Source organism: Manacus vitellinus, unplaced genomic scaffold (genome assembly GCF_001715985.3).
Source record: "Manacus vitellinus isolate BGI_N305 unplaced genomic scaffold, ASM171598v3 scaffold_6_pilon, whole genome shotgun sequence".
Lineage (NCBI taxonomy): Eukaryota > Metazoa > Chordata > Aves > Passeriformes > Pipridae > Manacus > Manacus vitellinus.
The window spans coordinates 1,470,277-1,493,145 of record NW_021940750.1 but is presented as its reverse complement, the minus strand read 5'-3'; the positions used below and the strand labels follow the sequence as shown (position 1 = coordinate 1,493,145).

Genomic DNA, 22,869 nt, shown 5'->3' with positions numbered 1-22,869 from the left:
TGAGTGTGACAGTTTTGTGATGGGGACTGCTCAACACTGCCCCAAACACTCTTTTGAAGTAGATGGGACAGCAAAACTGGTTTTCAAAATTAATTTCTCAGTCTACATAGCTGTTTCAAGCTATAATGGTTATACTTGAGGCCATTTTCTGGCCTGAGAAAAGTGTCCAAAAACTACTTCATATGGGATGATACTTGAATATACAGGTAAATGTAGATGCTTCACTTTCTGCTACCTTCCCATCCTCTCATACCTCTTCCTATCTCATACCTTCCTACCTTCAGATTCAAATCATTGGGACCAGAAACAAAAGAAACAAAAGAAAAGGAATTCAGAGTGTAAGAGGAAACTCTGTACAGTAGGAAGTAACCTCTACACCAGTCATAAGCACTGTTTGCTCCAGGGCAGCACAGACCTGAAAGAGCAAAGGAGCCATCAGTGAGGACTGAAGTGAAGACCCAGGTTCAATGTCCGCAATAACAAGGAGAACAGCTGAGAGAGATTTGGGCTCTGGGCACCGAGAGGTTACAGTAACATGGAGAGCAGGAACTGTTTTCTCCAGAAACATTAAGCAGTTTCTGTTGCCTCCAGGAGATGCCCAACACCAGATACCTTAAACAAATCTGATTTTTAGGTAAGGTTAGACTTTCAAATCATCTGTTACTTCTGAGACATGTGGCTAACTAATCCATGATGTGTGTATTGGAGACGTCTCATGGCAGAAAACCCACAAACTTCACAGGCAAGGAGGTAGATGCACTGGGAGATGTGCATGTGAGAAGTTTGCACAGCTGCTGGCCCTCACTGGTTTCTGGAATACAAGAATACTTCTAGTCTACTGGTTCAAATCCTGCCTTTGCCAGTAATGACTGAAAGACATTGTAATGTAACAGCTGTTTGGTGGCCGGTGTGAAATGAATTAGTTATCTCAGCCTGTTGCCTGGTAGGCAGGTGTCCACATCAGACCAGCCATTGTCACAACCGGAACTAAGCAGCACCCTCAGAGCAAAAGACAAAACTAAATGGATAGCAGAGACAAAATTGACCTCTTCCTTCCAGAGGTTATACTCCCAAATCAAAGATGAGGTTTTAGAAAATATCAAGATGGAATCCTTCTACAGCCAAACTTGTTCTCATGGCAAATCCATTCAAGCATAGCAGTATAGTATCTTTAACAACCAAGAAACCATTTCATTGATAAAGAAATGGAAAAAAATGAAAAATGGAAAAATTAGTATGTTCTAAACACTCTGGTTGAAACAGAAAAGTTAGTCCTCAGGAAATCAACATCAAATTCAAAGATCAGAAACAGGATATTTTCAAGGAAAGAAATGTCATGCACAAGTCACAAAATGTGTTTGAAAGAAAGTCACCTCTTTCCAAAAATTTCATCTCCTGCACTGAACTAAATCACTTGAATTCTGAAGCCTTTGCCACTTTTGGAAAATATAAACCAGAAAGGATATCAAGAACATTAAATGTTGAAAGCTAGGTAGCAAAGTGAATGTAATGTGTCATCTTAATATGGAGGGAAGGTGTTTTTCTTGGCTCTGTCAATAGTTTTGCAAATTCATACTAACAGAGGCATGTTCACTTACAAGAATTATTCTTTTTGTTTTTCCCTGCTCTGCTGACACCATGCAGTTGTGTTCAGCTCAACAAGAAAATAAGATTATGTGAATCAGAAATTGAGAGCCCTACTGCTCCTGGACGACTGGATGAACTTGGTGTTTGTTCAGGTGTCTCATAATCAGTTTCCTCACTGTTATAATCCAAATAACTTTTTGGCAGGGTAACTCTGTACCTGCAGCCTTTGGCCAACTGTTACCTGGTTAGTTTGCCTCTTAAAGGAATGGCTTCCTATTTTGACTATAACAAACATTTATATGTCCTAAATAAAACATTGCTGTTAATGTTGCTGCAGAAGCAGCTCAGCCCTTTGCTGTATTTACTGCACAGGCAGTTGCCCTCCAGACTGCATTTTATAGAGTTCTCCATTTTTGAGAGCCAGATGCAAAGATGCTGAAGGTAGAAATCTCGTTGCTACTTAAATAATACCTGTAAATACAGGGATTATGAGATCTTCCTACAGTTTATTTCGTGACCTGATGTAAAAGTTAACCTAGGCCAAGAAGGGGATTCTTGGTTCAAAGCTTTCTTCAATTAATGTATTTTAATGATGGAGTTTGATAACCTTGGGGACTAAAGTCTTTTATTTATCTGAGATAAATTACACAGCAGGAAGAATAGCAGTGTTGGCTTTCCCATGTTTCACTGTATTGCTAAAAAAAAAATATCTTTTAATAAGAGAAAAGAGTTCAACTGTACCATCTTTCCTTTGTCTCTACTGAATGTGTCAAAAGGCCCAACAGAACTGGTTAGTTACATGTCTTTCCTGGCCAGATCTCCACAAACTTTGTGTTTGACTTCTCAAACCTTTTCCACTTACAAAACCATCAGGCAGTTACTGGGCATCTCTCTGCTATTTCTGAATCAGAAACCTCATGCTAAATGTTGTGCATGTACATGACAACCCTGATAAACTGTTTGTTTCACAAACAGTTCGTTTCACAAACAGTAGGTTGACCCCTGGATATCTGGGCAAGTAATTAGCTCAGACTACTTGCTTGCTATTTCTGAATGCTAAAACACAAGGAGTCAGGCACTTTGGGAAGCTGCAAGTGAGGCTGATAATGGCTGTTTGCTTGATACCTCAGATATTGTTCTTGATACCCAACACCGTGAAGTTATCAGTATGAAGTTATTCTTTTAAAATATGACAAGGATTCCCTTCTCTCCTGACCCTGAATATAGCTAGTGTGTGTGTATATATATATATATACACACAAGAGTCTTACTCACTGATAATTAGGGAAAATTTGCTCTAGGAGTTATCATCATTTATTATCCACTCCTAGCTTAGAAGATTAAAAAAAAAAATCTCTTTCAGATTTTCAAATAACTCCCTTATATTGAAGGTAGAGAACAAGCAGTTTCAGTATGATATCAAGGATTTTCAAAATGAAGACTGAATATACCCAAACTGTGTTTCTCTCCAGATATCCTCCTGCACTCAAACTCTTTTTCAGTATGTATTTCTTTGGCTGGGCAAATAAAAACATGTGGATTTGCAGTCAACCTAACATTTCTCATGGCACAGTATTCTCTACTTTTGGAAACTACAGAGAAGCAAAGCAACAGTTTAAACATGTTCTCAATAAACTGTCAATGACACTTTACTCTGAGGGTACAAGAACTGCTATAGACATGGAAACGTGACCTTTACTCTGCATCATAATGCACTTCGGAGCAAAAAGCACTTTTTCATCTTCTGTTTTTATAGTGTTTACCTTAATGAGAACCTAGCTCATGACCAAAATTCCTATGTGTTGTTGTAATGCTACTTGTAGTATCATAGGAAAGCTTAACTGGCTTCAGGTAGTCCATCCTGTAAGCCAGTGCAGAATTGCCAGACACCGGGCATGCTCTTGTGCTTCCCCTTCAGCTAATATTTAAGATTTACAAAACTTCTAGCCCCTTCCTTAAGTATTTTTCTGCAGAGTAATTTTTATGATCTTAATGGGGTATGTTTTACTTCTGACTTGTATACTCCTTGTTTTAATCCAGCCTTATTAAAACCCACATAACACTTTACACTTACTGAGTTCTGCAGAGAAGGACAGAAAAAAGCTCACTGTTAATATGATAACTAGTAAGATAACCACTTTATGCCTCTTGCTACAAATCTGAAATGGTCTATTTTAAATGCAGGTCAGATTTTGTTTTTGTCACCTCTTAGAATCATAGAATCATCAAGGTTGGAAGAGACCTTTAAGATCATCGAGTCCAACCATCTCTTTCTTCGGGTGGCCTCTTCTAGTATTATGCCCCTGCTTATCTACCCCATCAATTCTATGGCTGCAAATATTTTCCCCCAAGTTTGCAGGAGATATGCAAAAGCCCAAGAAACCTAAAGTGAAATGCTTTAGTCAGTCCTAGATCTCACATTAATGCCACTTAATAACTAGTATGCACATTTATTGTCAGATAGCCCACTTCAAACTTAGGTGTTGAACAGCTTTGCAAAAGTGAAGAAACTATCTCTTATCTTACACATTCAGAAGGTAATGCGGAGAGAAGTTTTGTGTCTTGGTTAAGCTTGGGAAGCCCTTTTGCTGTAAAGTAGGGATTGCAAACCTCATACTTACAAACTTTCAATATTTCAGTCTAAAGTCACTGCCCTTCCCAATGTGTACCTCATTTAAAAATTAAATTCTAACAAAAATATAATAGCGTTGCCATTGTTAAAAACTGTGACATGTAATTGTGCAGGCAAACGCCCTTCATTAGTGGAAGCAATGTGCTTCACAATCCTTGGAGAAAAGACAATGTACAAATATCACTTCAAATTATATTGCTGCTCTTTGGTAAGCTAGCAACTGTCTTGTTAAAAAAAAAATCATACTTAGTAAGTTGATATTCCACAGTAAACAGCGATGTGGTATTACTGAAAGTACTGCCAAACCCCTGAATTTCATCTATGTACCCTAGAAGCTTTACAGAAAAGCTGCTAAAAAGTGTGCCCTTTTAAAGTCCCTTTTTGTAGTAATCCACTTTTCAGTGACACATCACTGATTGTAGGAATGATTTATGCTAATACAATCCATGCAACGTTATTTCAAAATTAGTAATTTACAGAAAAACAGTCAGTGAGCATTTTTGATCCTAATTTAATGAGACACAGGATAAGACTTTAGGGATCAGAACAAGGCAATCAGAGAAAGAGAGTGGTCACTCACCTTTCCACCATGTGTGTCTGGTCCAGCGATAACCCATCAATTGCCGTGCATTCTGGACATTTGAACTTCTTTCGTGGGGTCACCTGGAGGAAGGCATGCCAGATATTATCAAATATCAACAGAAGGGACATTAATCTCCTTGCACAGAGAGCAGTGCAATACCTCTGAACATGCCTGCAGTGTAAGTTGAGCTGTTTCAAAAGGGGGGGGGGGGGCATATAAAAAAAAAAAAGCCACTCCATTCCTCCATTCAGCTCCATCTGGCCCAGCTGACTGCAAAATTCACAGGGGCCCAATAAAAACGGCTTGGAGGGTTTTTTCCTTCTGTAACTGAAAAGAAGTGGCGATGACAAGCTCCTTAATTCCTGTTTAATGACTGTTTTCTCACTGCCAAGGTCCCTGTATAAACACCATTTGTTCTTGCAGCCATAACAGCGATGAAATATAGCTTCCCATACTTCACCGTAACGTTAATCCAACAGACGCTCTTTTGCTCACTCCAGTTAATAGCTGCCTGGCAAACTCTGCAAGACTCTCCGAATCACACAGAGGTGCCAAATTACTCTGCTGTGCCCTCATACAGCTCAAAAACTTTTCTAGCAAAAACATACACTTTATCTTCTAAAGACTATTCTAAGAAATGCAGCCACCAGTCCCAGTAAATGATGATGGACAGATGGGAAAATGGACCCTGCTAATTGAAGTAACGCCTGGTGGCCTCTAAATCTCATTCCAGGTTGACACACTTTGAAATGAATGTACAGAGTGAATGTCTAGACCTGAAAACGTGTCGAAACATGTCAGGAAATTAATTCAGGGATAAAAAGTTCATTTAAAGCTGATCTTGCAATTAACGTTCTTGCAATTAACATTCCTATAAATCAGCTGTTGTCAGGCCACAATAGAGAGAGCTGTGGACAGTTGGCAATTTCTTTGCTCTAGCGCTCTCAAATAGTTAAAATATATGTATGTGGGCATGTACAGACATACACACGTATGTACAGCTGTCATTTAAATTATCTTTTTCATCCCTCATCTAGATGGCTAAAATAACCACCAGAAACAACTGGTAAAAAACAATTCTCTGTTCCCAGTTAGCATAAATCTTTTACTAAAAGGGCTTTTCTTCCATGGAAGCAGAACAAGACATCATACTGGGGGAAAATGAGAGAAAAAGGAAGATTAGGTAATATATTGAGGCCCACAAAATAAATTTATGTAAGTACTGTACATCACATTTTTAAATTCTGTAAAGCTAAACAGCAGAAAAGTCCCACCTTAATGACTGATTTGCCAGTGACATTTGCTACTAGAAAATTCATGGCAATATCTTCACAATTCATATGAGCATCCACCCAGTTCTTGATGTCTCCAGGCATTTTATAGGTGTAAAGATAGTTGAAATACTGCATGATAGAGGGAGAGAGAAAGAAGGCAATTTTAAATAAAGATACAGTAACTGCAAGACTAAATATTTCAGTCACAGAACAGCAGGCAGTTAAGTGATACTGCTGTGATACTGCCTTCAGCCAAGGACTACTTCAGCAGATAGAAAATAAATTTTGGGTGCTGAATTGCATAATTATTCCTTTCCTGACCAGCACACAAATTGCTTTATTATTAGTTTTTTTTTCTTAAACTGCTAGCTACAAAGCTACATTCACTGCAAAATTTGCTATTTACTTTCAGATCATGCAAACTGGCAAGAGTTCTGTAAGTTTATGAAGGTAAATAATGCTTATTTATACAGGGACAAATAAGTTGTTTTCACAGCAACTGAACAAGGTTTAGGAAAAGTCTGCAATCAGTTCTCTGACTGTTGTAAAAAAACATAATCATAGCACCACATAAAACTCATGGAACAATGGCAGACACACATACAACTCTTTTTTAAAGGTTCACATTGTACATTAGTATAGTACAAGTTGTATATTACCTTGTGATAAAAGGCTGCCCCAGTGAGCACCATTGAGACTTCATTGGTCCATTCTGATTCATATTTCCATTTGTTCATTTCATGGTCCCAAAGATGCAGGCGACCTGGATATCCAACCAACCTGTCAGGGAACTCACGCCAAACCTGAAGAGAAAAAGATATGACACCCTACTAACCAGGCCTGCACAGAAAGCAAATGCAAATGTGTGAATGCAACACATCTGCTTTGGAAGGGCAGAGTTACAGTGGTGCAAAGATCAGTTAAATTCTTCTAAGTCCAAATTCTTGGAATAAAAAGTTGCCTGGAAGAAGTACAAAAAAGCACAAGCTTGCTGTGGAAGGACCCTACAACTCAAAGAAGCCATGTCCCAGAGCAAAAGGCCACTAATGCAATACTAAAATAATTGTTACAGAGAAATACAAATGACTATTCAGAAAGATTTTAGCCCTAACTAAAACCAAGCATGATTAAAATGAAACTTTTGATGTTAACTTCAGCAGATATGGCTACAACTAACTACTTTCACAGCTGGCTTTGGATCTAACCAACCTGCTTCCTTTGACAGGAACCGGCTTAAAAAAGGCTTATATTTTAATATTTCTGGTATTCTTTAGTGGGTGCTTGGCTGGAACTACTGCTACATGGAAGGCCTCTTTGCCCTCGACTTGTTCCAGACAGCTGGATACAATCAAGATACCATCCTTGTCACTCCATACATTATTTTATAGCTGACTACAGGATCAAATACAGTAGACAAGAACAAGGAGAAGGGCATCATTAATGCAACCTCAGTTCTCCACAATGCTGGCCACATTAAATAGTGGATAATTTTTGCATTAGGAGAAAAGGGAGAAAGGATTATAATTATTTGGAGGGATCCGAATGCTATTTGCTTGCTAAATACAGTTTTTATTTTTGCTGATCAATAATGAAGTTAGTATTTATCTGCATTATTTGCAGACTTATTATTCAAAATCTGCTTAATACAAATAACTGCCAGGTTTATCGGAAGAGTATGAGTCCTGACTCTCCAACATACAGTTAGGTTACAAGAGTTTCTGGTTTAGTTTGGTAGTGTGTAAACAAGCAGATACACAAATTTTATTGTGTATGCAAGATCAACAAGAAGAACAAAGCATCTCAATAATCCCACTAGCCAACCTCTTTTCTCTGTACAAAAGGCAAGGGAACCCTACACTTGAATGCACAGTAAAGAAAGTATTCCACCATCCTGCAAACCTCACCTCATCAGCAGTTCACTTTGGGCACTTTTTATGTGTCAGTGCATTCCAGTTGGGAGGCCTGGACTATAAGGACTCTATGCAAGTATTTTGTCAAAGTAAATATGATAATACAATCAGTTTTAAGTTACTGCTTCTGCATCTACACTTCCACGATTTTGCATTACCATATACCTTTTCATCTATACATCTCAACACATTTTATTGCTGTCAGTTAATACAGCTTCAGAATCCCATGATGAGAGCAGTTATTATTTCAAATGTCCAGATGAGGAAACCTGCCAAAAATCATACAGGAAACAAGAATGGGAACCAGATCTTCGGACTCCTTGACTTGAATTTTATCCAGAAATCAATCCTTCTAGACAGTTCTAGGGCACAAGTACTGGGATAGTATTTAGATATGACAATGCTCCAACACAGAGGGTTCTTGAAAGCAGAGATAATTTGGAACTGAAGAAAGAGAATTCATAGGACACTTACAAGTTGGGGCCATCAGCTAATTAAAACAATACAGACTTTTGGCAGGCAAGCCAGAGAGGGCTTGAGATATCTATTTTAACACGATGTAAAAACTATTAATAAATAGCACAAAACTAAATGTATGACACTCAAAATTTTATTCCTCACTCTCTAGAACTCAAAAAATTAATGATTTAATTTTAAACTTGAATATTAAGATGTTGGAAGGCACCACCACATAAGCTACTGAGGCTCAACAGAGGATTTGACGGAACACCACAGATCTGCACTGTACTGGGCTAAAAATTCTTATAGAGGACATGGCAGCTGAAAGAGAGATTGAAGTTAGCTACTGCTTCCAAAGGGGCTTCAGTGCCTTCTCAACACAGAACCCTAGATTCATATCCCGTCTAGATTTTGTCCTCAGTGTCATCTTCAGGAGTCCAAATGACATAAAATAAAAGCCAGTTATAATGCACATTACTCATACAGATTTCTTGTATCACTCTGAATCTCAACCCTACTCTGATTCTGGCCTCTGAAAATTGTCAGTTCGATGCATCTAAAAAATAACTTAGGTGTTTTAAAACAAAGAATCCTTTCAAAAGTAATGCTTTCAAAGTCAGTGGAAAAGTTTGGCTTCACTAGCTCATTCAATGGTAATTTCTGGAAAGGCTCCCAGTACCTCCATCCAGCTCTTTGCCCAAATCCATACATATGCTTTGTGCCAAAATTAATATAAACAGCTACTGCTTATAAGGAAGCTTTCAGAATAAAAATAGTGGTAATTATTCTTATACTACTCTCTATTTTGTACTTCAGTCCACTTTCTTGTTTGATGGCTGCCTATAATTTATTAGTCTGTTAGGAATACATTCCATTTTAGCCAGCAAACTTATTAGCTTTCTCAGACTAAGACGGATGGCCTGATTTAATACTGGTAAGGGACACAACCAAGGGAAAACATATTGCCAAGTGAAGAGGAGGTATGCTTCTTTGCAGACAAGTCATTCCAAAGACTCCGCTAGTCAACCCTGAAGATAAATATTTTTGGACGAAGCATCTCCCAGATGAAATGTCAAACAGAAGTTCTGACTTAGTAGTTTCACTAAAGTCTTGTAAGAAAAACCAGGAGAAAATGATAGTAATTTTGTTTCCAAGTCAAGTTCCCCAAGTGACATTAACAGCACAGCTAAAACACCCTCCAGTCTCAACTCTCCAGAGCTATTTCTGCCTCACAGTCTCAACTATTCTGTGCTATTTTGCTGTGTCATCAGAACAGCTCATTCTCCACATAGCCAGAAGGACAGAGAAGTATTTCCTTTTACAAAATATTCTCAAACATTTATGCATTAAATTTAATAGACTTTATTAAGTCACATGCAACTTCAGCAATTTAATGAACAGAAAAATAATCAGCATTTCTAAAGCTATCATGGCAACATTTTAAGAATGAAACAGACTATCCTCTAGAAATGAAAGAAACCCCAACCTATCAGTACTCCTTCTGTCTCCCAGAGCCCCATCCACTCTTAATTCTCCCCCAGTCCTCAAAGGAACGGTTTGTGCTATTACTGAAAAAAAACAAAGCAAAATGTAAAGACAGAGTCCATTAAAAGATAAGCGATGCTTCATGTGCACACAATTTGTAAAACATCATCAGTTTGAAGAAGAGCCATGAATGAGGCCAGCAGTGGATAATTCTTTTGCTAAGAAGAGTTACAGTATTCCTCATAAAGGAATGCTGAAAACTAAACTTTCAATTGTCAAGATGGGTATGAAAGAACTTTTCTGAAGAAGCCATTCAAACTTTATGACAATTTCAGCCTAGTGAAAATGCAATTCAACAGAGAGTAGATTTTTTTAAAAGGAATGGCAGAGACATGAAGCACTGAAAACCAGTTCTGAGACAGAATAAGATAATCTACTAACAGAAGACCAGTTTTCAACAGAAAAAATGCAAACTTAGCAATGCACCAAACAGTACATTTTATGAACAAAAAACATGGACTCAGAGCAGTAATTCCCATTTAGATTATTTCTATTATTGCTGTAATAAAAACACTTTATCTTTGAAAGGACAAAGTGCTGCATAAGTATGTGATAAGAAATCTTCATGAACTTCATATTTGGAACCTGTTATCCCCATTTTTCAGGATGATAGAAATGCTAAGTCATCTGCCTCAAGGCCAGCTGAGATGCAGAGGTGGGAACACTACAGTGCTTACTTTCAGTCTCTCACTCAAACATCAAACACTTCAGAGGTGGCCAATGGTTCAGCTTTAATTTTTTTAAGATTATGATAGTCTAAATACTTGCTCCATTTCCTGGATCTCTCTGATACTCCCTCTGAACAACACAGATTGGTAAGTGGGAAAAACATTGACTAGTTCTAACAGGTTTTTTTCCAGTGTCCCAAGTCATGACTGTGATTTTATCATGTAATTTAACAGAAATACTTTTTTCGAAGTCAGAATGTCAAGAGTATTCTTCTGCTACCTTAATACAGCAGCACTCAAGGACTATTTTTCTGCTTGCTCCAATAGATTTATGCAAGGTCATAAATCACTGTACCATAATAGTTCACTTTTAACAAGTAAAAAATGTCTGACACTTTGAGTGTTACTATAATTTTTTATGGCTGAAAGTGTACAGAGATCAAAGTTTTCTGAATTTTTTTTTAGGCTTGCTCTATACATTCAGACAAGTCTGTGACAGAGGGGGTTTTGCCACATGTTTAAATGTAAAGTCTCAAGGATGTCAGGAGGAGAAAAGAAAATTACTGAATGTCACGTTTCCAGCCCTTCATATGACCAAAGCAGAAGCAGACCTACTTTTAAAAGAAAACTTTCTAGTAACATTATATGCTGCTACTGTTCCCTCTGGATTCCCCTGCAAATGAGTCAAGAGCTTGAGAGATACTTTTCTGGTTACACACATAAACAGATAAATAAATTATCACAGGCTGAGGACAATTTAAACATCTGGGAGCCAGCTCAGGCCTGTCAAGCAAGTCACAGACACTCAGGGCCAGAAAAGATCAATCTTCAGCCCCTGATTTCTGTGCCAGAGAGTAGGAATTACATCACCTACCCCCTATACGAGGAAAATTGTGTATTTATAAAATAATCCCCTATGCTTCTGTATTCAAAGACATTTCCATTCATTTATTTTACAGGGGGGGAAGCCAAATTCAAAATATAAGGATTCAGACCACTCATAGGTTTGTATGAACTATCTGCTCAATAAGGCAATTTAATTTTCCATTGACATTACTGTGTAGTAAGCTGAATTCCCAGAGTCAAAAAGGAATAGGACTTATATTAAAATGCAAAAAACTGCAAAAGCAATAGTTTTCAGTCTGCCAGACTAAACAATCTCATGTCCAAACAGTTACATCCACACACTGAATATAAGGACTGTTACTCAGACAGTCCCTGCAACCAAGGCACACCGTCCAAAGGCCAATAAATTAGCCAGCACACTCCAACAGCTAGGCCTGTTGGACTTCATCCTAGGGAATGAAGAGTTGCAAGTCCCAGCTGCCATCTAATCACACTGACTACAGGGGAATTCATGTCAACTTTTCTTTGCCTCATTTTGGTTTTCACTTTACTGTGTGAGTGACCAGACTCAATATATGTGATGTTACAGATACTCTTCATTGAGGGTGTTAAAATTAACAGTTCAGACACACAAACACCAAAGTTCTGCTTCTCACAACTTCTGGCTGACACAGCTGGAAATCAGCTGCAGTTTGAATCTCTACTTCAAAGCCCTTCAAGCCTGCTTTGCCAGTAGCAGTGATTCATTTGGAACTACTTACCCAAGTCACCTACGTGACTAAGTCACTACTTACACTTAGTCACTTTATTTACTTTGAGACAGCCTGATGAAAATGAAAACCAAACTGCAAAGGGAGCCAGGATTTACAAAACATGCACATTATTGATCTGCCATCTTAGACTCCATCAGATCACTCTCAAAACTAGTTGTTATAAGCACCAACACAGACAAAAGTAAGTCAGCTTGCAGAACTGCCAACACCTGATTGCTCTGCTGCTGCAGTACAGTCAGTGTAGACAACGAAATAGAGAGAAGGCATATGTGGCCAAAAAAACCCCTTCCTTCAGTTGTCTTCTCTTCATTCCATCTTTCACACTTCATGTATTAACCTGCAACTCTTAACCTGGCAAGGGAAGTATTTCCTTCCTGGAGACACATATGATAGATTAAACCTCTGTCTCCACTACTTAACATCTTTGTTATTACATCAGCATACCTACATCACCACCAGACATTTCTGGAGGACAAAAGTTTGTTACAGAGCTGCTAACAGTCTCTTTCACTGGAGAGGGAGAAAGAGCCATGTTTTACCACATACATATACATGTTAAAGGAATACTTCCAACATATTTTAAAAAATATCATCTTGCATTGACAACTCCACTAAAGACTGCTAAAAATGAGACAACTATCACATTTACAGAATCACAGAATATTCTGAACTGGAAGTGACCCACAAGGATCATCAAGTCTAGCTCATTGAATGGTCCATACAGGGATTAAAGCCACAACCCTGGTGTTATTAGCACCAGGCTCTAACTGATTGAGTTAACATCAGGGTCAATTTAGTTAGCTTCTCCCCTTTAGAGAAATAGTTTTCATAATTTCACTCCACTTAAGTAAGTTTCATGTTCTAGCTCTCACATACAAAGCCTAGTGCTGTTTTGCTCTTAATACGGGATATACAGATGTGACTAAATAATTCAAACCTTTCTTAAAACATGGTATTACATTTTCTAATGTTTATGATTTATTTACATATATAGCATGTTTGTCTTAAACATACACATAACAGCAATGTCAGATTGACGAGTGTGTCATACACTCAATTAAAAAGGGAAGATAAAACTAATTTGAAACATAGTTTTGAAAGGAAGACAACAGTGTTGCTTCAAGTGTACTTTCAACAAACAACTCAAATGACTATGAAGATGTCACATCTTCGTGCTGCCATGGGTAACTGACTTGGACAAACTTTCTTTTTGTCCATACCCTCATTACCACAGCAGCTGTTGAAGCTTCGCCATTTAAAGCATATGATCCATGTGTCCCCTCCTTGACATTTTTCAGTTCCTCTTTTCATTGCACTCCACCTTACTTTGGCATGTCCTCAAGAGGCCTTCTCTGTTCCCAACACTTAATCTCTGAAACTTGTCTGTCAAGACACTAACTTGGCTAGCACCTCTGATTTGTTTGAAAATTGTTTGGAGCTGTTAAGAGCAATCTCCAGACTGCTTCCACTATACCAATTATACAATATTTTCTGGAGTCTCTTGGCATTCCTATGCCAGTGACCAAAAACCTTCTCTTAACTGGAAGGTTTTTGCATAAAGACTATCTGTAAAAATATTTCAGTCAGCATTGAACTGTTATGGTGAAGAGGGATGCAACAATCTGAATCAGCAGACTGTGCAGTGGTTCCTCCACTTTATATACACATGCAATGTTGAAGTGGACAGCCTAAGAGACAGGAAATTCTCTTACCTCATAGCCAAACTGGAGTTCATCTGAGGTTAGCATAATGATATCATCATCGATAGCCAACACTGCTTCTGTTTCAATCTCATCATAGGGGAAGAAGCGGTTGCTAAGTTTATTTTCTGCAGTCCTAACAACTTTCAAGGGAACACGAATCTTTGGCCAGAGAGAATCTAGAGAGAAAAATGAGAATAGAATTCAGTATAATACTTTACTTCTGTGCACCTGTCTTTTTGCCTCTTTACTCTTTTTTCTTTAAATCTAACAAGACCGTCTTAATGGTGAATTTACACCTGTTTCAATTTGGCATATGTGAGCATATGAAGGTGAGAGACAGAAGTTCAGCCACCTCCGTAGCTCTCTACAGAGAGTTTCAAGGACAGCTACATGGGGGATAGCTTGCCCAAAACAACAATCTGCAACAATCACAAAAAAGTCAGAGATAATACGTATTGGTTTAGGACACACAGCAAGAAAAGATACTTCACTCAACTGCAACTAAAATAATTTGAAGTAGCAGTATACAATCACTGACTGCGAGTCTAGGGTCATAAAGAATTTGAAAAAGAATGTTAGTTCTATCACATGCTGAAAAAATAAAAGCAGCTGCTGAAAAGGATTAAAGGCTCAGAGTGGACATTAGTTCTCAGCACACTGCTGGGGCAAAATGGACTGATGCAATTTTTGCATATGTAGATGGGTATGTAGAAAGAAATGGGGGCAGAAAGAAGAAACGTTACTGTACACAGACTGAGACAGATGCTAAAATACTGTTTTATTCTGCTGTTTGTATTTTTCAAACCATATTAAAACACTGAAAATGGTGCAGGAAAGAACCATATAAGTTATTTGAGGTCATGACAAAATGCCTTGTGGTAGAACATGAAGATCAATTTGTTTAGCTCACTAAAAGAAGGAACAAAAAGTGGATTTGATTAACATGTACATGTACCTACACAGGAAGAAAAATGCCATGTATCCTCAACAAACTGGAGAAAGACATAACAAAAAACAATGACCGGAAACTGAAGCCAGGCAAATTCAAAGAATAAGACATTTTTAATAGTAACAGTGGTTAACCTCTGGCAGAAGTTAACAAGGACAGCAGCTGGTTCTGTACCTCTTATCTTTCAACAAGACTGGGTATTATTATAGAAGATGCACTCAAGTTAGAAGGTACTGGATTGAAAAGAAAAATAATGTAGTGACTCATGACTTAAAGGTCAACCCAAATGGTCTTACAGCACCTTCTGCCTCAAACTATGAACGGTGAGATTGTTGACTGTCACGAGGAGGAGAATAGGAAACTCATATATAAACTATTAGAACATGAAAAGTAAACACAGAGATTCAGAAAACAGCACAAAGAAGTAAGATAGTTGTTTCTGTGTTTTCAGAATGAAAAGTGGAAATCAAAATAGGTGACAATGAAAAAAAGCCACTGTAAGGACCAAAATAAGAGAAATCCTAACCTGAGAAAATGGTTTTGGTTTTTAAGCAACAACATATAATCAAACTCTGGAAGTGTTCTCAGCAGAAGAATCTGAAGAATTCTGGCTGACAGACAACATCAAAAATAATGGGTTTCAACATGATACAATTATGCACGGGCACTTCCAATTCCATTATAACCCAAGAATCAGGTCTGCTTCCAAGACAGTTTTGCACTCTTTCCACTGTCAGTCTGTTCCACTAGGAAGATAGATAGTACCAGAGAAGAAGAGGAGTTGCTTCAATCCCATATGCAAAAGTAAAACTTGCTCTTGGGAAGGAACGTCCACATCCTCATTGCCACTGGGCCTCTCAGATTTAACAGCTCACAGAACACTCAAAAACCCACAAAGCTGCGCACTTTTTAAAGACACCAGAGTCCAAACAGTGCTTCACTGGGGAAAACAAAGCAGTATTTCCAAACCACAGTAAGTCTTCAAAAGTCAGTTTTTCTTGGAGCTATACTTTAAAAAGGAGGATTGGCATGCATGGGTGGCCAAAAGAAAGGAGAAGAAATATAGTGTGATATTAATTGGCAAAATTTTTATTCAGTTTCCTACCCTGAGGTTTCTATTGTGGGATTAAAAAAGAGACTGTAAAATCTACCTTTATCTGTGTGGTCTTGTATACCATGGTCTGTATTTCACATGTATGCACGTTCTTGTCCTGTTTTACTTACCTCTTGTCCTTCTACCAGAAGGCATGAGGCATCAGCTCAAACAACACCACACTACTTGAATGGCTTATAATATTGATTAGTATCCAGCTGGAAGGATTCAACCCCATTACTGATGGACTCCAATGGAAGTCACAGTCACCCAACAGCTGGGGAGATACAGCAAGTTCCTTGGGGCCACAATAAAAATGTTTCAGAGCACTGATTCCAATTATAGTGTTATGAGCTCAGTAGGACACCACTGAAATTCCAAAATTTTCAGCTTACTAGTTATCCTAACCTCAGGTGTCAGTAACACTGAATGACCAGAACTGTTTACTGCAAATTAGTACTCTTGAGTCCGCTCACTGCTTTCTTACTGGTTTACCATATAATGTGCAAATACCCATTTATAAGACAGTTACAGGTACCTAACAAAGACACAAATCACTGCCTCATAAAGACTGCAGACTGTGTAATGTTTGCAAGTTACTTAAAGACCTTTAGATAATTGCCTATAATTATCCAAATGTAATCCCAGCATTGGTATCAGATAAGTTTAAGCAGCCTCCTAGATCCCAAAAATACCAAAAATTTGTATTTATAAGTATCAACAAAGTTTACATTTTATACATGTTAAGTGGCCTTTTATTCAGGCTTTATTTCCTTTCCTGTCTACTGCATGTTAAAAAAAAAAATGACAACCCAACTGCAACAAAGGAACATACTGTAACAAAAATTGAAACTGAAGAGTCACTAGGACTGAAAAATAATAATTCAGAAAAACAAGCACACATACACTTTTAACTTCCAGCTCTTCAGAAAAATCAGTGATTTGAGAGCTAACTAACAGACATGCCACTTGCATAAAATATGGTAACAGAAGAAAAAGTCATGAAAACTGTATGAAAAATGAAGATGTAATCTAATTATAATCAGCACTCATCTTGGATGTCAGTAAATCCCGTTAAATCCACATGATTTACTAAGGTCTTGGAAAGTCTCTCAAAATGACCAGTTCTCAACAACGGGTATGTTACTGTCAAATATTTGTGCTTTGAGAAACTTAATATAATATTTCTGAATTTAGCCTTAAACTAATGAAAAGAAAATGCAAGCATTTTGGATAAACTTTGAATAAGACATGAGGGTACTAGTTACTCTGCAGCATGTAAAATGCACAAGGCTACTTGCTGCCTAGAGGTTGATTTGATACTGAAGGTTGCTGTCCCTGCGGAGATGGAAGTGCACGGGAGATGTCACAACTCAGTGACACCTGGGTAGCCACTTCAGCAGTCTGGGCAAAAATGACTATCACAAAGGACAGCAGGCTCCACTCAGAGATCTAATTATTACAAATTCGCTTTGCCACAGGAACTCCAAAAAGAAATATGAAGTCAATAAAAAAGACAAACTCACTTCAGAAATCAAAGTTTTAGAATCCATCGGGAGGGTTAAAACTGCCTATATTTATTTTAAAGGACCACAAAAGAAGAGTATTTGTACTTTTCTTTTCACACAGGAGGAATGCACCTTAAAGAGAAGTCAGAAACAGGGTCTGCCACTTCTGTGATGTCACATTTTGAATTTTCAGATACTGCTTTGAAAGTTCTGAGAAATCTCAGCACTAGTAAAACATATATGGAGGAAATTCTCAGTTTATTACTTTGTTATAACCAAGGTAAAAGCATAGGCTTTATTCTTACAGTAAGATGGCACTGCATCCTTTAACAGAGTATGACAAGGACAAAAGAAGCCCAAGACAGGAAGGCAGATGAAATCTCACATCATGGCGTGAGATCCTTTCAGCATACAAAAATAAAAATGCATATTTGGACTGGGGACTACCCTTATTTTCTAAAAAATCAGTGAGGACTTTCTGTGATGCAGCAGAAGATAGAGGTAAATTATGAAAATAAAGCTCTCTGGAGTGTATACAAGTCTATGGATATATGGAGTTTGAAGAGAACGATATGTGTTGTTTAGGACTGATAACCTGGCTCCAGAGTATTAATTCACAGTATGCTCTTACTTCCCAAAACTTCTAAGGAGCCCACCTAGAAATATAAAAAGGAAAAACCTTTACAGAAGTTGTGCAAGGTAGACTAAGATCAATAATAAACTGGCACAAAACATCTCCAAACATGCTGTATGTACCTGCAGTTGCACAGAATCCCATACACCACACTCAATTTTCATACCTAATCTTTTGTACAACCTCTTATCCGATGCTCATTCTAAGTGGTCGATAGTAGTCTGCATGGATGCAATGAATTGAACATTCTTGATGAAACCTACTAAGTACTTTTTCATAATAATTCTAATACTGAATGGCAGAACTTAGCTGGAATCTGAAGTTTCAAAAAACTGTCAGAAACAACAACATCAAGCATGTTACCTGTATTCATTACCAGAATTCTTTCCATAACGACTGAGTGAAAAAGTCTGTCCAGAGTTCAAAACAGTTGCTTTCTACCTACATTACAGTGATTATATTGTTCTACAGAAATGCACAGAATTTCTCTTGTACATATTAAAATAGAATATTTGTTTCTAGGACACTATTTGGGGCCCAGTTTTGTTAAGATGGGTTTATTAGGCTAACTTTCTAGACTTTCTTAGGAAATAATATTGCAAAATGTTTGTAAGATGACTTACGGGAGACTAAAACCATCATGAATTAGTTCTCTAGCTAACCAAGGAAAATGGCATTAAATCCATCATCAAGAAGCCAAATTAATTCAAAACTTAAAGAGAAGTTAAATAAATTCCTATCAGTGTTGACTACTAAAGGCTCACTATGCAGAAAAAAACAGACCTGCCACTGAAGATTTTTATTTTAAAGTTAATGCTTTCTTAAGATATAGTAATCCAAAGGATACTCAGTTTCCTTATCCCCAACTGTTTATATCAATGTTGCCTATTAGTAGCGTAAAATAGAAATACAAATATTATTATTTCAGTAATATCATAAATCTTATAGTCTGTATCTTACTCCAAGTTTGTCAGCAACTTAGCATCAGGAACTACTACCAACACAACGAGATAGGAAGGACACATTCCTTAAAATATACTTTTAATTTTTATAAAACTGAACCTACAAAGGAATCAAGCTACCACATGTGATTTGTAGCTTTTTGCGTGTTTACTAACAGTAATGTATTTATACATTTTAATACAATTTATGGGTAGACAAAATGTTTTATTCACTTGTCTGAAACAAATGTGATGACATGTTGGTGGAAATTTCTATCACATATTATTTTCTTGAATTTCAGAACTAGCAATTTAGAAAAATACAAATGAAAGGACAAAAGTATTTGGCTGACGGAGAAAACCATCATTTCTATATAAATATTCCCAGCACCAGGCACTTGGACCACAATGTTTATTTTAATTGATGCAGAGTAAGTGAGGAAAAAAAAATTGGTTTTTTTTTCTCTGTAATATTTCAAAGCTTTTAATATTTTTATTAGTATTATCCACACAGTCATGGGCCTACTGACATTACTGCTGGATTTATGGGCTTCTTGCACACAATGCATGGCAGAGAAAATATGCAAAACTCAGCCAAAGACACAGAGCAGAGATCACATTCTCTAAATCCAGAGAATACTTAAGATGAACAGGCTGAAGCTATAAAGTTTTAAGGTTCCAGATTAGAATCATTATTGTGTGTGATATTTTCTCTCTGCTATTTCACCTATATGATTCAATATTTTTATCACCAAAAACACTCTGTAAACTTCAAAATGTTTGCACAAGACATTTGTGTTGCTCATAGATTTGCGTTGTTTCTTTTCACTGATCCTAAAGAAAACACAGAACAATAAGTTCAGACTTGCACAAGACAGCTCTCAAACATGCTAAGTTACAAGAGTGATCCTTGCAAACTCACAAGAAAAGGGAAAAACAGTGCTACTGATGTCCAGACCACATACATGTAGATCTCCAACTTTGCATTTTTATATGCTATTTGGTTGAAAATTTTTCAGTCAAGTGTTCAACTAATCCATTCCCCTCTTACCTGCTTACTTTTTTATCAGCCAATATGACCAAAAATTTGTCAGTTGTATCAGAGCTGCATCTGTCCTGATGGGCCTAGGTTTGCAAGGAGTTTGTTTCCACACACCTTGCACACCCCCCACACCTGTTACCACTACACAGCACAGCAGGCAAGCTCAGCTACAGCCCCTTACCTGTCCTGAGGGATGCTCAGCAGTACTGATGGCAGAGTGACCACAGTTCTATCTTGTCATTCATCTGACAAATTAACACCATTACTTCATTTGCAGGTCATGCTGACAAATACATCTTTTTACTTACACTTTACTAAATGATGAGGACAAGTAAAAAAGGGGTTTTATCTTATGGAATATTGCATTTGTTGAGGGGTACAATCTTTTTTTTCTGGATGCAATTCTGTGCCACAGGATGACTCTGCCTGAGCAGGGAGGTTGAACCAGATGACCCACTGTGGTCTCTTCCAACCTTATCCATTCTGTGATTCTGTGATCTTAAATTTCGTACAATAATTAGAGTCTTTAATTTTTATTCTGTTTTCCTCCTAAGTCATGAGTTTCGTTATGTAAAGGCATTTTTGCAAGTACATAGCATTTACTAAAACAAACAAACAAACAAACAAAAACAAAACCACCAAAACACAAACAAATAAAACCACAAACAAAACCCCCCAAATGAAAGACCAACATTCTTTTTAGAATTTGCATGTACTCCAAAACTTTCCATTCCTAGGGGCAGATTCCTTCTATTTCCAATACATATTGCTTTGATATTTTTCTGGTGTTGATAGAGGAAAGAAAGGAGCAGCCACATGTCACTTGTGTGGCACTATGCCAGCAATATCCCAGGAAACTTAAATCCAGTTCTCAATTTAGTGTACATACTCTCTAAGGAAAGCAATTTGGATGCTCTTCACCCAGCCCTCATATTTACACATGAAAAACAAAGTAAACACACAAAGGGTTGCAATGACAAAAGCCAAGATCTGCCTATGTACTGAAACATGTCCCTTACATGGAAAGGACCAAGAAATACAGCATCTGATGCTCTAGAAGGTTAAGCACCTCTGCTTTACTACAACCAATTAAAAGAGAATAGCCATAAAAGTGCAGATACTACTGTAGGGTAATAAACCAGATTTTACCAGTGACAGTGGTGCACATTACAAACTTCAAACTCATTCCTTGTTCTAATCCATCAGAAACTTCCTGGCTTTAACAGGCTATAAACAGCAGAAGCTTTGAAGTCCTAGGATTAGGATCACTAATAGACAGACTGAACAAGAGACTGGCTGAAGAGCCAAGTGGAATGCTCTGCATGGACCTGGAATAAAACAAGGTAATTTAATCAAACTGACCTCTCTCTAGCCATAGGCCAAGAGATTACAATGGTTGTAACAGCAATAAAGGGATAAGGGACACTAGAAACAAATAGTTATTCACTTTAATGCAATGCTTAGGCTAATACAAGGACAAAACTGCCTATGCTTTCAACTGTGCTCTTGAATCCACAATTTTAAGCTCTACAGGCAAAGGATTTTTTATTTTTTTTAACCAGTTTATGACTTAGCAGTAATAGAGGTAGAATTAAACACACTTTAATTTAAAAATTAAACACACTTTAACTTTCAAGATTAATACAATGATTTAGAAGAAAATGTCATTCTAATGATCTATTTGCTTCAACTCTTCTTTATCTCAGACTCAAGAGAAATGTGGAAATAATTCATTTGGGTCAAATCCACCTGCATTCAGTGATCACATAACTAAATATAGCACTAAGCCTTTTTGCTTCTAGAAAAGAACTTCTTACTGCAAAAATTCCAGTTGTTATCAATTTATATGCAACAATTTTTACTCTAAAGGGCTGTAAAACATTTAAAAACCCACTAAACTAAAGGTATTTAGCACAGCAGTATTACAAAACACTTTTTAAAGCAAACAGTAAAACTACTGTGCTTTAAACTGGAGTAAGTTGCCAAAATGGCAAATGAGCCAAGTGAATGGTAGCAATGGCTTGGCTCTGAGAAGTAGTTAGGAGATGGTAAATTGAGACAAGTGGTCAGGGATTTATCTTTACATTGTATCTTGCTGCTATGCAGAATAGCTAAGTGAACAGTAGAATGCTGCAGCAGCTGAAGCCTCTGAAAAGAGAATTACAAAGCAAGGAGTCCTAACACTACAGAAGACATAAGAATCCACAACACAGCATTTTTTTGAACATGTATTCCTAGAAGGCAACATTTCTTGTCCCACAAAATCACCACATTTTCAGATGAGAATGACAGATTCATATGTACAGCATATGAGAACCAGGCTCATATACAGCTACTCTATCTACAGTATTTAATCCAGAATGACAAGAGGAGGCTCTAATTGCCTAGCACAGTGCTCAGGATTTTAGTACTAGTGTTCAGAATCTGGAAGAAGGTCATCCTAGGAAGCAATAAGCATGGAAATAAAATGAGTAGCATTGGAGTGTCTGTCTAGCACTGGAAAGGACTACCAAAGGCCAAGCCTAGCTACCTTCCTTTACACGGGGCAATGCCTCCCGTTTACTTCATGGTGATTTCCTAATGGAATTCAGCAATGTCAGGACTTATGTTTCCAGCAGAGAACCTGGGAGAAGACCAGGAGCAGCACGTCCTCATGAGGCAGGTGGCCCAGGGCTGGGAAAGAAGGAAGTTGGTCAAACACAGAGCAGCCATGGAGCATGCA

General features: G+C 37.6%; 1 protein-coding gene across 1 annotated transcript in view; it reads right to left on the bottom strand.

The window, feature by feature from the left end:
• Positions 1-22,869, bottom strand: part of EXT2 (exostosin glycosyltransferase 2) — a 71,549-nt gene that overhangs the window by 3,661 nt on the left and 45,019 nt on the right. The window contains exons 9-12 of the mRNA XM_008919742.3: positions 13,990-14,156; positions 6,736-6,879; positions 6,077-6,205; positions 4,800-4,882 (exon numbers count right to left, since the gene is read on the bottom strand). Coding sequence (XP_008917990.2) covers positions 4,800-4,882; positions 6,077-6,205; positions 6,736-6,879; positions 13,990-14,156 — 523 coding nt within the window. The remainder of the gene's footprint in view (positions 1-4,799; positions 4,883-6,076; positions 6,206-6,735; positions 6,880-13,989; positions 14,157-22,869) is intronic.